We start from the raw sequence: 14,381 nt of genomic DNA, 5'->3' as shown, positions 1-14,381 counted from the left end.
AGCCCAGGAGCTAGAGACCAGCCTGGGCAACATGGTGAAACCCCATCTCTACAAAAATTATTAATAAAAAAATTAGCCAGGTGTGATGGCACACACCTGTAGTCCCAACTACTCGGGAGGCTGAGGTAGGAGGATGGCTTGAGCCTAGAGGTGGAGGCTGCAGTGAGCTGTGATCACAACACTGCACTCCAGCCTGGGCAACAGGGAGAGATCCTGTCTCCAAAAAAAAAAAAAAAAAAAATCATGGATCCAAGTTACTGCCCAAAAAAGCCATCATTCTCTTTCAAGTATGTATATGTTGAAATCCAATTTTCAACACGTAAGCTTTCCTTCCTCCACTTACGGAGAAAACAAAATAAAGCTTTACAGTGATAATTTCATATCTGCCTGAAACCAGTTTCATTATTTCTTCCTCTGCTTCTTCTTTGTTCCTCTTACTCTCTATTTCTCTCTTGGAAAGCTAAACATTTATTGATTTTTTAGAAAACTGGCTTGTCAGAGTCCAATTTCTCATGTTGTAATCATTCTAAAATGCCTACATTGGCTTTATGAATAAGTTACCGCTGTTTTTAAAACTTCTTTAAAATTTATATGTAAAAAATTATATTCAACTAAAAAGAATGATGATAAAGGATATCTTTAAGGGTTCTTTGCCAGTATTTTTCTAGGTTTTTTTTTTAGAAAAATGTTTTTGCTGTCACCATGTATACCTTGAATTTCCATATGTGCAGTTTAAAAATGTAAAGGGTAAAAATGCATTTCGATTCCAATTCCATTAGTAACATGAGCCAGTTTGTCACCATTTCATATGTGTGGAAAAAAGTAATAACTTTTAAAGACCATTTTCTAGTTATATGGCAAAGTATAAGCAAGCAGGGGGTATGAAGAAGCACAGCGATCCAAATTGTGGAAAAATCTCTATTGACACTTTCTCTCCTGGTGCCCTTCCGGCTGCATCCTCTCCTCTCTTTAGTGATGCTTCTTCCTCTGCCAATTGATTAAATCTCACAGATCCTCAAATTCTGTTGTGGCAATTTTTGATATCAGTCTATACTCTATACATGTATATGTTCTTTCTGGATGATTTGATCTACTCTGGCTATTTTTAGTCATGACTCCCAAATAATTATCTCCAATCCAGACTTTTTCCCCTAGATTCAGACCCAAATCCAGTTGCCTTTTGACCCCCATGTCTTCGTGCATGCTGCCTCTCAGCCCAGCTTACACCTCCCACCAGCCAGTGTGCCCACGCAGCTGAGTGACACAGGTACCCATATTCCCTGTTCCTGTTAACACCCTGAGCATCTCCTTTTCTCTACATGTACCCTGTTATTATCTTCCTTTTGAGTGTGTGTCCTATGATAGTAAGTTTCTTGGCAGCTGGTTACCAATCACAGGTGTAACACATAATATTGTTCAATAAATTATTGAACAAACAGGGTCCATTTTTAATGTGTGTGGGTAGACTAAACAAGCCATAAATTCTAAACTAGGTTGTCTTCAGGGGCAAAACCAAAAAACAACACACACACACACACAAAACAACGAAAATGCAAATCAGATTCACAAGCTTTAATCATTTATTACTTTTTCTGTTATACATTGAATTGTGGATGTCCTTTAATTAGTAAAACAGCCACTAAAATTGTTTTTATGGTTTGCTATCACAAAAGTCAAAGGATTGCTAGAATGCTGTTTACCTGTTTCAACAGCTCTCATCAACTACGGCTACTCACTTTACATAGAAATAGAAACAGCTACTATTCATTGAGCCTATTTCTATATGGGAATCTTAGTGTCCTCACCCACATTAATTCATTGAATTCTCCCCAAACTCTATGAGGTAAACTATTATGCCCATTTTAGAGATGAAACTGAGGTTTAAAGAGATTAAGTTTCCAAAAATCAGATAACTAATAAGGAGTAGAGTGAATCTGAATTTAAGTCTCATTGCAGAGAGCTTAAGTTCTTACACAGCATGGTATGCAACCTTTCAACCACTGGAAGGGGCATTGTGAAGTTTGCATGTAGTACGCCAGTCATCACCAATTATGGGGCCTGACTAAGCCTTTTGATTCCAGGCAGGCACAACTAAACAGACCAGTCCTCGGGGACACAAAGACAAGACTGGCCCTGCAGGAAAAACAAAGATCAAACAAATCCTGGCCAAGCCACAGCCACACTGAACGGCTTGCTTATCTCTGCAGGAAAGAGTGTGTGTGTGTGTAAATAAAACTATGGATTATAACTCTATTAAAAACTGGAATTCAGTTCCCACCAGATTTTGTCTTAGGCCTTTTTCCATATGGTCTTATGCTTAAAGAAATATTGGCCTTTTAAATTCATAATCACACATCAGCAAGAACTACTGTTGTTCATCATGGATCATGGGCTGAGCTGATTTTGTAGGAGTATGCATTTTAAACAGCCAGTAAACTATTCGGGTTAAAAAAAAACTCTCAAAAACAAAAATGGTGAGGGGCTGACTGAACTTTGAGGCAGGCAGAGTATGTGAGGGGATGCTAAGAATCCTTTGGGTAGTGTTGGGAGAGGCGGCTGGCGACAGGGCAGTTACAATGCCTCGTATCTTGTCTATGTTGCTCATCATGTAACAAGAGCTGGACAGATTCCTGTGAATCTTCCCAGGGAAAGGCAAAGGTGCTTTTTCTTATGAATGTCTTGATGTCCCTTGCCCTTATTTCTTCATCATTTTGGTAACAATCCCTCAGATGCCTCATCCCTTTAAGAAAATTTAGACTCAAATGTCAAAACCATATATGCATTTTGTTCCACTGACCCCAAGTGGTAACTGTGAGTAGTAATTCTAACAATTAGGCATTTTTAAAAAAGTCCTATTAATGTTTACCTATAATTTAACCTATAAGGATAAACCCATAACCCCATTGAACATGGTACTTTTTTTCCATTTATTGTCTAATATGTGGCACACAGTAAATGAACAATCTCAATCCTTAAAACAGGTGTTATGACTTTTACATATGACAAAACCACAGAGAGTAAATAGCAGAACATCTCGAACCTGCCCAATAATTTGCCTCCTAACAGAGGTGTGTACAGCCTGACCTTTGTACACCTCAAAAACGGCAACATGGGAGAAGTAATTCCATCATTCATCCACACACAGCAGAGAGGTACAAGTACTAACAGAAGCTGATCTCTCATATTAACGTATGTATTTGTTCCTTGTCCCGTCTTCAGGAACCAATAAAAATAAAGTGAGCTCCGAGAGAGTGGAAATCTGGTTGGCCTCATTCACAGCTCTACTCCTATCACTTCGTACAGAGCCTGGCATAGACAGCTGTTCAATAAATACTGGGGACAAAATAAAGTCCATGTGGGAAAATGGGCCAGCCGCTACCAAGGATGAAGACATACAATATATACATATATTTTGGGGGAAGACTTCAATTCCGACTCACAGGAAAGATGAATCCAAAGATGTGAAATCTGTACTGGGATCTTTTTTGTGGGGTCTGTGAGCCAGGATGAAATTTGCTGAGGATGAAATAAATAGGAGTGTCAACTAATGGCAGAAGATGATTACTAGTGTTAACTTTTCAGTGTGGATTCCTGGTCTGAAATGTGTTTCCCCCTGCACTTACATATTTGGCCCTATCTTTCCTTACATGTTTATTAAAGCAATATTGTGCCATTAGGCAATGCAACTCCCAAAGACATTACTGGAATGAGGTCATTGCTTCAGGCTAGTGGGAGAATATAAGAGATTTCAAACAGGTTATTTGTTGGGTAAGAACCCCTAAAAGCAAGAGGTTTTTGTTTTGTTTGAAAGCAAAGTCAAACCGAGTCTCAAAGTGAATATGATATGATGAAGACAGGATCATTATGAAGCTAGAAACTTGGCAACATCACTTCAAAAGCTCAAGCATATGTAACTCACGACTAAAGGCGCTGCAATGTTATGCAATATGACTGTCAGGGGAACGAATTTCCAACCTCATGGCTCACTTATTGAACGTTTCCTTCATTAAAAAAAAAATGAACATAAAGGTGCTATATAAAGATATCTGATATCCAAAGCATGAAAGCACAGCAGCTACTAGGCTAGGAAGAATCTCAAGTTGATATCGTGCCATCAGAGCCACCCTTCCAAGACGGAAAGTTACTCCACTTTTTGAAAAATATGGCCGCAGACACTTCCTGCCCCGAGCTCAGCTCGATCCGACGGTCTCTTCCCAGAACTTGGTCCTGAGTGCTCACAAACTGGCAGGAGAGCGAAGGCTCTGTGAAAGGGAAGTAAAAATAATTCCGAAGGAGGCCTCGCCGCACCGACTCTGCCTCCCCTTTGCCCTACTGACAGCGAGGTGGCTCCCACCCTGCCCACCTCCAGGCCACCCTCCCCTGACGCCTCGAGGGTGACCTGCGGACTAAAGCAGTCCAGAGTGGCTCAAGCCCACCCACCAGTACCTGCTCCAGGGGTTTCCCGGTCGCCCCCCTCCCCTGGGGCCATCCGGCAGGTCCCCGCGACTACACAGCTCTCTCGACCAAACGATTTTCACCAACTTTATTGGCTCCCGCCGGGCCCCTCGCCGCCCACCTCCCCGCTAGATGTCACCGGCCCTCCATGACATCCAGCACATTCAAAAGCATTGCGGGACGACCATGAAAAGGGCCTTTGCTGGGGGAGCCAGCTCCCTGAGGGCGGCGTCAGGGTCATTTGCTCTTCGTCTTCTGACTCTCCGTCTTCTTGGGCAGCAGCACGGCCTGGATGTTGGGCAGGACGCCGCCCTGAGCGATGGTCACTTTGCCCAGCAGCTTGTTTAACTCCTCGTCGTTGCGGATGGCGAGCTGCAGGTGGCGGGGAATTATCCTGGTCTTCTTGTTGTCACGCGCGGCGTTGCCAGCCAGCTCCAGGATCTCCGCCGTAAGGTACTCCAACACCGCCGCCAGGTACACCGGCGCCCCGGCGCCCACTCGCTCCGCGTAGTTCCCTTTGCGCAGCAGTCTGTGCACTCGGCCCACCGGGAACTGCAGGCCGGCGCGGGAGGAGCGGGATTTGGCCTTTGCTCGCACTTTGCCGCCCTGTTTTCCGCGACCGGACATGATCACCTCTCGCCTACAACTCCAGAGACGGAGACAGACCGCTCTCGGCGTCCGGTACCGGAAAGCAACGTACCGCACCCGAACTGCCTCTACAAACTCTTTACGGCCGCGCGGCAGCCCCTTTCCATTGGCTCCGGTGACCAATGACAGGCAGGCTCCGCTCCCAACTAGCGCTCTGGAAGAGAGACCGCCTCCTCCAGCTCTCTCCAGTCAATAGAGCAATCTCCGAATCCTCATTTACATAGCCGCTCACATAAATACCGAGGCAAGCCCGCTCAGTCTTTGGGGACCCAGATGAATTTAGCGGTTACGGGTTTTCCACGACCACGCTCGCTCACAAGCAAATAAACTCGTAGGAAATAAGAAAAGATGGTTGGAAACAGAAAACAATCCAGAAGAAGAGCTACAGGGGTTGTCCGTAGACGTTGCTATGCTAAGTGGATGTTCTCATATAATACACCGTACTACTCAGGTAGGTTTCTGTCTCCGCAGCCCGTGCTGCTTAGGCGAGACAACAGCCTGTCCGCGGAATTCTGCCTGCCCAGGACAGGGTCCGTGGGCTGTTTCTTATACAAGCGCCTTGCCTCCAGCTAGCTACCCAACAGTGTAGAGACCACCCTGGTCTCCCCGCAGGGTCCTGCGGCTCACAGCCAGCCAATCGTTCACTTTTGAGTCTTTGAAGCTAGAGTGATGACCAGACGTGAATGCTTCCTGTGCTGACGGGAGGAACAAGCTCGCCTAGCCAAAATATCTTTTGTCTTTGAGGCTATGGGCCTGCAAAGAGCCACTAGGTTTTATTGGAGAGGCCAAAGTCTTGGCCTTGGCTTGCTCCCCGCAAGCCAGGGCGCCGCAGATCAGCGGATCTGGTCCTCTGCGAAGACGTGGAGGTCCCCCGGGTCTCTTTGTAAATGAGCCCAGAGACTAAAGTCAGAATGGCAGCTTATTCTTATATACCTGAATTGTGGACCCATGCTTTTTGAAACAGAAAGAGTGTTTCGTTTCAAGTGTTTTGTTTTAATTAAAAATTACTTTCTCCTAATTCATCGAGGTCATTTCATTTTTACCTGAACATTTTCAGTAACACAGTTAACACCGATACGTGAAGTAATGTTGAACCCTTGCTTTTTAAAATAAACATTTTATGTGGATTCATTTACATTTAAAGTAAAACAAATTTACCTTCTCACTATCCGAATAAAGATTTGACTTCATTGAAATAACATTTTCAAATATTTATGTATATGTCATTACTGCCTAGAACAATGATGAACCCATACTGGGGACTCAATAAATGTCTTCAGAGCTATTGTCATGGTTTAGGCGGTCTTTCCAGAGCCAGTCTATCTCAGCCTAAATCCTGGCTTTACCACTGAGCAGTGACCTTTGATAAGTTATTTGACTCCTGTACCTGTATCAAAGTGTTTTGAAAATTAAATACGCTAGTAAGCATCCAATAACTCTTAGATATACCAAATAAATGGGCATACAAATCTCTGATGCAGTTTTTAACGAGATGTTCCTGGAATGAGTTCTGTAAACTCGCTTAAATTTTTGCCTGTATCTTGGGGAATTTTCAAGAGTTTTAAAAAGTATTACTATTTTAGACACGATTTTTTCTTTTATTCCTATAAGCAAGAGATTTCTAATTTGCAAATGTCTTGATTTCTTAGAAAGTTTAAGTATAAGTCAACCGATTTTACCATTACAATAATTTTTTTTTTTTTTTTTTTTTTTTTTTTTTGAGACGGAGTCTCGCTCTGTCGCCCAGGCTGGAGTGCAGTGGCCCGATCTCGGCTCACTACAAGCTCCGTCTCCCGGGTTCACGCCATTCTCCTGCCTCAGCCTCCCAAGTAGCTGGGACTACAGGCGCCCGCCACCACGCCCGGCTAATTTTTATGTATTTTTAGTAGAGATGGGGTTTCACCATGTTAGCCAGGATGGTCTCGATCTCCTGACCTCGTAATCCGCCCTCCTCGGCCTCCCAGAGCGCTGGGATTACAGGCGTGAGCCACCGCGCCCGGCCCCATTACAATAATTCTTATCTCTTCAAGATCTGATAGACTTTTCCTCTTACCTCTGAGTCAAATATTAAAATCATGAGTGAAGTTCGACCATTCAGGACTTTTTCCAGCCATTCAAGACAGTGTTCCAACTCTTTTATCTTTAACAAAAAGTAAAAGAAAAATAAATACCTTTTGGGTTATGAAGATGGGCATGGATTGAAACAAATGTAAACTGTAGGCATTTATAAATATAACAAAATTTTACCATAAAGTCTTCCTGCTGTAAAGGCTTATCTTCAAGACCAGGGACAAAGAAGCCCCACTTACTAAAATTCATTGCTCAGAATCCTAATTAACTACCTGGGAAAGACTTATGACTCATCCTCTAAATAACAACTGCTTTTTAACACAGTAAAACCTTTAGAGAAGACAGGGTCCTGACACCTTTGAAGAGCGGTGACACCTTACAGAAACTTTCGTTTTTGTTCAGGGATTCTCTTGAGAAAGGAAGGGATTCAGAACCTCCTGAGGGGATTTGCAGTAGAAATCATTATTCAAAGTCATGATTGTGGCATCCATTGTTTAACAAGAACTTTGAATTTTTAAGTGGAAAATGTGAGATGAGAACCTGAGATTTGAATGACATAAGACATTGACAATATTTCAACTAAATAACCACAGGAAGTTACTTGGTTGAAAAGCACACAGGCTCTTGCAGGGCAGGAAAACCTGCAAATTGCGCAGAAGCAGCTGAAAGGGGAATGGCGGGGGTCGGGGGGAGGTGGGGGTGGAGTGTAGGTGGGGGACGGGAAGCTGGACTTTCTTTTTTCAATTGAAAGTGTTTTAATTATCTGCAGGGCCGTAAAAGAGAAAAAAGTCCTCTCCCCCTACTAGGTCTTTAGAAGACCCACGTGTGAAAAATTTTAAGTAATTGCTTTGAAATCTCGGATGTAAAGCTTTTCAGGTTTTTATAGAGTTTCATAGTAAGTCAGGAATTCCGTTTGAAAAAACAGAAGGAGGGAGGGACAGAACAAGGAACGTGCATAGCATCTGGCCTACTTTTATTTAAGCGCTGAGAAAAGGCAATATAAATTCTTTTAGCTCATACTGTTTTAACTTTAAAACGTTATCACCATGAACCTTTCTCCAAACATCAGAAAAAAATTTTCCCAAAAGAGCAAACGACAAAAAAATCAGGCTGGTTTCGCTGACTGCTTCCTGGACTTAATAACTATAGCGTGTCTCCAGAGGTGGGGCCTAGAGCTCCGCCCACTTTTTTGATGTTTTCAAACAGGTCCGCATCGAGAGAATATAAGCCCTGGTCTGCCACTGGCAATCACAGTGGGCAGCCTGATTTTCTGCTGAGTGGGTGCTGTGCTTTCAGAATGTCTGGGCGAGGTAAAGGTGGCAAGGGGCTGGGAAAAGGAGGCGCCAAGCGCCACCGGAAGGTGCTGCGGGACAACATCCAAGGCATTACAAAGCCGGCGATTCGCCGTCTCGCCCGACGTGGGGGCGTCAAGCGCATTTCTGGTCTCATCTACGAGGAGACCCGGGGAGTCCTCAAAGTCTTCCTGGAGAACGTGATCCGTGACGCGGTGACTTACACGGAGCACGCCAAGCGCAAGACCGTCACGGCCATGGATGTGGTGTACGCGCTGAAACGCCAGGGTCGCACCCTTTATGGTTTCGGCGGTTGAGCTGTCCCCACAGCTTCTCTACAGACTCCAAAAGGCCCTTTTCAGGGCCCCCAAACTGTCCCAGAAAGAGCTGTTAACACTTCCTAGATAACGGGTAAATATCAACCCTTTGATGCCGCCTTCCGGATACCGGAAATGGGACATTCGCGGCCCGAGCATCTGCTCGGGATTAGACTTGGCGGGCGCGGGGAGAACTAGACCTCAAGGAGGGGATTCCGCCTGTGCTTAGGTACGACCCTGGAGGTGCCGCGCAACGCAGTAGTGACCTCCCAAAATCCAGACAGCGGATTTTGTTTAGAAGAGTGCTTCTACAAAGCCCTAGTGTTAGAACTGGTCACGGTCTTCTAAGCGGCCGAGTCGTTGGCCCATAAGCACGTATCGGATGGCTTCCATGTAAATCAGGGCTTAGGTGACTTCCTGCTGGCCTTCAGGGGTGAGCGTCACGCGTCAGAGGGCGGTTCGTGCGTGTGCAGGGCCTGCTAGGTCGCAGGAAATGGGAGGTCGCAGCACGCCGCTACCTGCAAGCCCGAAAGCTGAATGCAGCTCTAGTGTGGCGCGTAGTCTTACTGGGTACTATTTTACTTCATCGCTGACGTTGAGTGAGAGGTGACCAAGCTCAAATGCTGAGATTAAGGCGGCCGGGCGAAACTCGCGACACCCTGCGATTCCCGCTTAGCCAGCTGCGTAAAGTTGCCTACGCCAAGCGGATGGCGTCCTGCTCGGCCACCTGGCGGCGGGCGTGGAGTTGGCAGGCAGGCAGTGGGGGTCACGCCGGCATGAAAGGCCAGATCACCTGCAGGTCGCCAAGTTGCCGGGAATCCCCCGCTCCGAGCAGTGTCATGCCCATCACAAATAACCCTATCGCAGCCGGGAGGTAAGCCCTGGCTTCCGAGTAAAGGCCCTGTTCAGAGCAGCCTGGGGGTCTAGAAGGGAAACGGGCGGCGGTTTAGGTTCTAATAAGTTCAGTGAGAATGTAAGAGAGACAGCTGTGGGATTATCAAGCGCGTGGTCCTACCCGGTACTCCCGGGGTGTAGTGAGGGTCTTGGAGAAAGGTGGGGCTGGTGCTACCAGTTAAGCACACTTTCCAGTAGGCGAGGGTAGGGGGCGAAAGACCTGGTGATCAGCCTGCGTCCAGGCCGTAGGGGTCGCCTCGGCCTCCGGTAAAGCTCCGTATAACAGCCTCGCTCTACTCCTGGCTCTGTCCTTCCTAACTTCTCATTAGGCTTGGCACCCCAGGATGCGGTATGATCCATGCCGCGTTAACTAATCTGCCCCTTCTCTACCTTTTCTTTTTTCCTTTCTTTTCGAGACCAAGTCTAGCTCTGCCACCGAGGCTGGAGTGCAGTGGCACGATCTCGCCTCCGCCTCCCGGGTTCAAGCGATTCACCTGCCTCAGCTTCCCGAGTAGCTGGGATTACAGGCCTGCGCCACCACGCCCGGCTAATTTTTGTATTTGTTTGTTTTTTGTTTTTTGTTTTTGGTAGATACGGGGTTTCACCATGTTGGCCAGGCTGGTCTTGAACTCCTGGCCTCAAGTGATTCACCCGCCTCCGCCTCCCAAAGTGCTGGCATTTCAGGCGTGAGCCACCACGCTTGGTCTTGCTCTAGCTATTCTAAACATGAAGAAGTCATATAGCTTCCTTGGTGCGGTGGGCTGAAGTCACTCTAAGGGAGTTTCCCAGCCCCAGGGGTTAAAGAACTGGAGTCAAGATTGGAACCCAGCTGGCGAAGGATTCCGCACCGCTTGATCTTGACATTTGCCTCCTCTTCTGCCAGGAAGGCTCCCCTGTTCCTTTTTGCTGACGTGTCATTTCTAAGTACTTTCTCCTACTCCATAAAGACTTCAAGTGAGTACACAATACTGGTGTTAGTTTAATTTCTAAGACAGTGAGACACTCGGAGAAGTTCAATTTTCTTTAATGCAAGTGAAAAATTGAGTTACTTAAATAGAGTCTGGCATACTTTCGTGCCCTCAATATTTGTTGCATGACCAAATGAGTGATTTTGGGTTTCACATAAATTAAGGATGAAAGTTAGGGCCCCGATGGAGGATAGAAATACTGTAGATATTTGTATGACAATTAAAACTCTTCCTTAAGTATTTAACTTATATGGAATTGTTTAAATATTTCATGGTTTTGGGTTTTTTCTTTTATTTTTGTAGTGGTCTCAATTCTTTGATTAGAATAGAACTTATATTTTCCCTTGTAGCATAGTTATTTTTTTGTTTGTGTTTTGTTCTTTATAAAATATAACCTAATTATCTAAACCCAAGAAATATTTATTTTTGTCTGTGACTGTGAGTCCTATGGTATAGTAAGTACCCAGTCCTGACAGTAATCATATCTTCCAAACCAAAACTGGGTCACACGTTCAGTAACTGAACAGAATATCTCAAACTGAAAACGATCAAGATTTTCTGAAGTTTACTATTAATAGTAAAATTGCTTACTAAAAATGTTAAAGAACTTGATTTAAAACTCTGTAATGCCTCACTTAAAATGTGAATGAGGGGGGCGGGGTGGGGGTGGCTATAATGCCAGCACTTTGGGAAGGCTGAGGCAGTAGGATTGCTGGAGGCCAGGAGTTTGAGACCAGCATGACCAACATAGTGAGACCCCATCTCTACATAAAATAAGAATTATAAAATGTAAAGTGAATGGAATGCATTGAAATTTGATCCTGTAGCAAAGTCATCCCTTTTGAATTTTGAACATTTGTTTAATGCCTCTTTTCCAAGCATATTTTGAATATTCAGAGATAAATGAGCAAGTTACTGCCATCAAGAAACTCCTATTTTTCTAGGAGAGAAAGGGGAAAGACGTGTAGTTGTACACATGTGGTTTGCTCTAATAGAGTGGTATAAATCAAATGCTATTGGTATACAAAAGGACAAATTTTGTCAGCCAAGTGTATGGGTATCTTCAAAGAGCACAGGTGCCATCTGTTCTGAGCTAATGACCCATTGAAGAAGGCCACACCAAATTTGGGGGGAAAAGCAGCATAAACAAATGCCAGAGTATTTTCCAGGCAGGTTGTATTTGGAGAATCTTCTAATGTTGTATATTTAATTTGTCCTTTGTCCAAGAATAATGCAATGAACTAGGCAACTAGTTGAATAAAAATTGAAACCAAGTTCAAACAAGCCTATTGAAAAATGGGCAAAAGACTGGAAAAACATGGCCAATAAGCGTAAGAAGAGATGTTCAGCTTGATCAGTCATCAAGAAACTACAAATCAAGACCACACTGAGGCTGGGTGTGGTGGCTCATGCCTGTAATCCCAGCACTTTGGGAGGCCGAAGTGGGCAAATCACTTGGACAGGAGTTCAAGACCAGCCTGGGCAACATGGTGAAACCCTGTCTCTACTAAAAATACAAAAAGTTAGCTGGGCATGGTGTACACACCTGTAATCCCTGTTACACGGGGGCTGAGGCACAAGAATCACTTGAACTCTGGAGAGAGAGGTTGCAGTGAGCTGACATCAGCCACTGCACTCAAGACTCTCTCTCTGTCTCTCAAAAAAAAAAAAAAAAAAGACCACAGTGAAATACAACTTTGGACTCAGTAGACTGACAAAAATTAACAAATGTTACACAGAATCTCTTATATTGCTGGTAGGAGTATAAATTGTTTCAATTATTTTTGAAACTAAGGGTTTGCATTATCTTGTGAAGTTTAAGATAGATTCACATATATGCTCAAGCAGCAATTCCACCTCTGGGTATTTACCTAAAGGAAATGATAGCATGAATGCCCCAGGAGACATGGTCATTAAAGTTCTTAGTAGAACTGCTCACAATAGCAACAACAAACCAAATGCCCATTGACGATAGTGGATGAATAAATTATGGTGAAATATTTTGCAGTCAAAATTAACAGATAAATCCAATATGACTTAACAGTGGTTTACAGCGAATGTTTTGTTTCTCTGCTGACACATCAATACTTGTGTCTTCATGTTTAGCATTTTTATTCTGAACTTATATGTGGTTGAAGGTCATCTGTGGGAGTCAGAAACTAAATTGAGCATGCTGCCTCCAGAGAGAATTAGCATTTGCTTGTTTTTTTCGGGTAACATACTGCTATGGACTGGGGCCACTTTAGCCCTGTTTGAGTATCCTAGGCTATTAGTAGAGTCAACTTTTATTTGTTACAGCTTATTCCCAAGGCTTATTCTCCAGTGTAACCCTAGATTTATTTTTTTAATATTTTTATCTTTTTTAAGATTCAAGGGATACACATGCAGGTTTGTTACGTGAGTATTGCATAATGCTGAGGTTCAGGCTTCTGATGACCCCATCACCCAAGTAGCAAACATAGTACCCGATAGGTAGTTTTTTAGTTTTTCAACCCTTGCCCCACTCCCTCCCTTCCCATGAATCCCCAGTGTTAGAAATGCTTGTTCCCCAGTGCCGTAAAGAAATAGCACTTGAACATAAATTTAATTTCTTCAGCAAGGCCATTTTTACTTTCTGCAGAAAGGGTACACTCACTAGCAGTTTTGTCACCAGAGTACACAGAACAAAGGAGACAGGGTCATTTATAACCTGATGCGTCCACACTACTGCTGTGTCTGATTTCCACTGGCTGGAACGGGACCTCACCTTCTGTATTTGTCCTGATTGGCTAGCAACTTAGAACCTTTTAAAAGAGGCAAAGGCAGAGGAGAACAAAGGAAGGAGGAAGTAACTTGTGGAATGCTGAGAAAGGTAAAAACACCTTCAAATAAGGAAGAGGAACAGGCTATGACCTAATGCTTGCTTGGACCAGTATAAGCATGCCAGGGCAAATATTTAGGCTAAATTGTGGGAGATAACATAAAGTACATTGATTTCTTTATTACAGATAGCAGATATTTAAGAATGTTGGCACAGGTCTTTGAATAAATTTTGCTTCTAAGGAAAGTTACTGTTTATTCCTAATTAGATGGGGAAGAAAGTCTTTGAAGAGGAACCTCTACTTTTTTTTTTTTTTTTACACCAGTGTCTATTGTTCCTATCTTTGTGTCCATGTGTACACAATGTTGAGTTCCAACTTACAAGTGAGGACACGCAGTATTTGTTTTTCTGTTTCTGCATTAATTTGATTAGGCTAATGGCCTCCAGCTGCATCCATGTTGCTGCAAAGGACAGGATTTCATTCTTTTTAATGGCTGTATAGTATTCCGTGGTGTATATGTACCACATTTTCTTTATCTAGTCCGCCATTATGGGTACCTGGGTTGATTCCATGCCTTTGCTATTGTGAATGGTGTTGTGGTAAACATGAGTGCAGGTGTCTTTTTGGTAGAACAATTTATTTTCCTCTGAGTATATACCCAGTATGGGATTGCTGGGTAAATAATAATTCCATTTTTAGCTCTTTGAGAAATCTCCAAACAGCTTTCCACATAGGCTGAACTAATTTGCATTCCCACCAACAGTGTGTAATTGTTCCCGTTTCTCAACCCTGGAAGGGTAATTCAGATAGTGTTTGCCAGACTGCTGGAAGTGTATTTCACTAACTATAGTTTGATTCATATGTCTTCCCTGACTTCTCTGTAAATTCCTTGAAAGAAGGAACTTCTGACCTGAAATTTTGAATACGACATTAAAG

General features: G+C 43.8%; 2 protein-coding genes across 12 annotated transcripts in view; one reads left to right on the top strand and one right to left on the bottom strand.

Annotated features, from left to right (window-relative positions):
- Positions 1-4,141: 4,141 nt before the first annotated feature.
- On the bottom strand, positions 4,142-5,207 carry H2AJ (H2A.J histone). Its single transcript, XM_019038276.2, has 2 exons — positions 4,716-5,207; positions 4,142-4,242 (listed from the first exon to the last, which is right to left on the bottom strand). The coding sequence occupies exons 1-2, from the start codon at positions 5,080-5,082 to the stop codon at positions 4,142-4,144; spliced, it is 468 nt and encodes a 155-aa protein (XP_018893821.1). The 5' UTR covers positions 5,083-5,207.
- A 3,197-nt stretch (positions 5,208-8,404) lies between these two features.
- The window catches only part of H4C16 (H4 histone 16), a 33,689-nt gene continuing 27,712 nt past the window's right edge, over positions 8,405-14,381 (top strand). For 2 of the 11 annotated variants that reach the window (XM_063693828.1, XM_055358725.2), the window contains exons 1-2: positions 8,405-9,656; positions 10,560-10,630. In XM_063693828.1, coding sequence (XP_063549898.1) covers positions 9,403-9,656; positions 10,560-10,630 — 325 coding nt within the window. In that variant the 5' untranslated portion in view covers positions 8,405-9,402. Of the gene's footprint in view, positions 9,657-10,092; positions 11,929-14,381 lie in introns of those variants that run through there. The other 9 variants (XM_063693827.1, XM_063693826.1, XM_063693823.1 and 6 more) reach the window with 7 other exon arrangements.

Source organism: Gorilla gorilla, chromosome 10, assembly GCF_029281585.2.
Source record: "Gorilla gorilla gorilla isolate KB3781 chromosome 10, NHGRI_mGorGor1-v2.1_pri, whole genome shotgun sequence".
In the NCBI taxonomy this organism is placed as follows: domain Eukaryota; kingdom Metazoa; phylum Chordata; class Mammalia; order Primates; family Hominidae; genus Gorilla; species Gorilla gorilla.
Note: the sequence above shows the minus strand (reverse complement) of the source record. Positions and strands in the feature narration are given on the sequence as shown.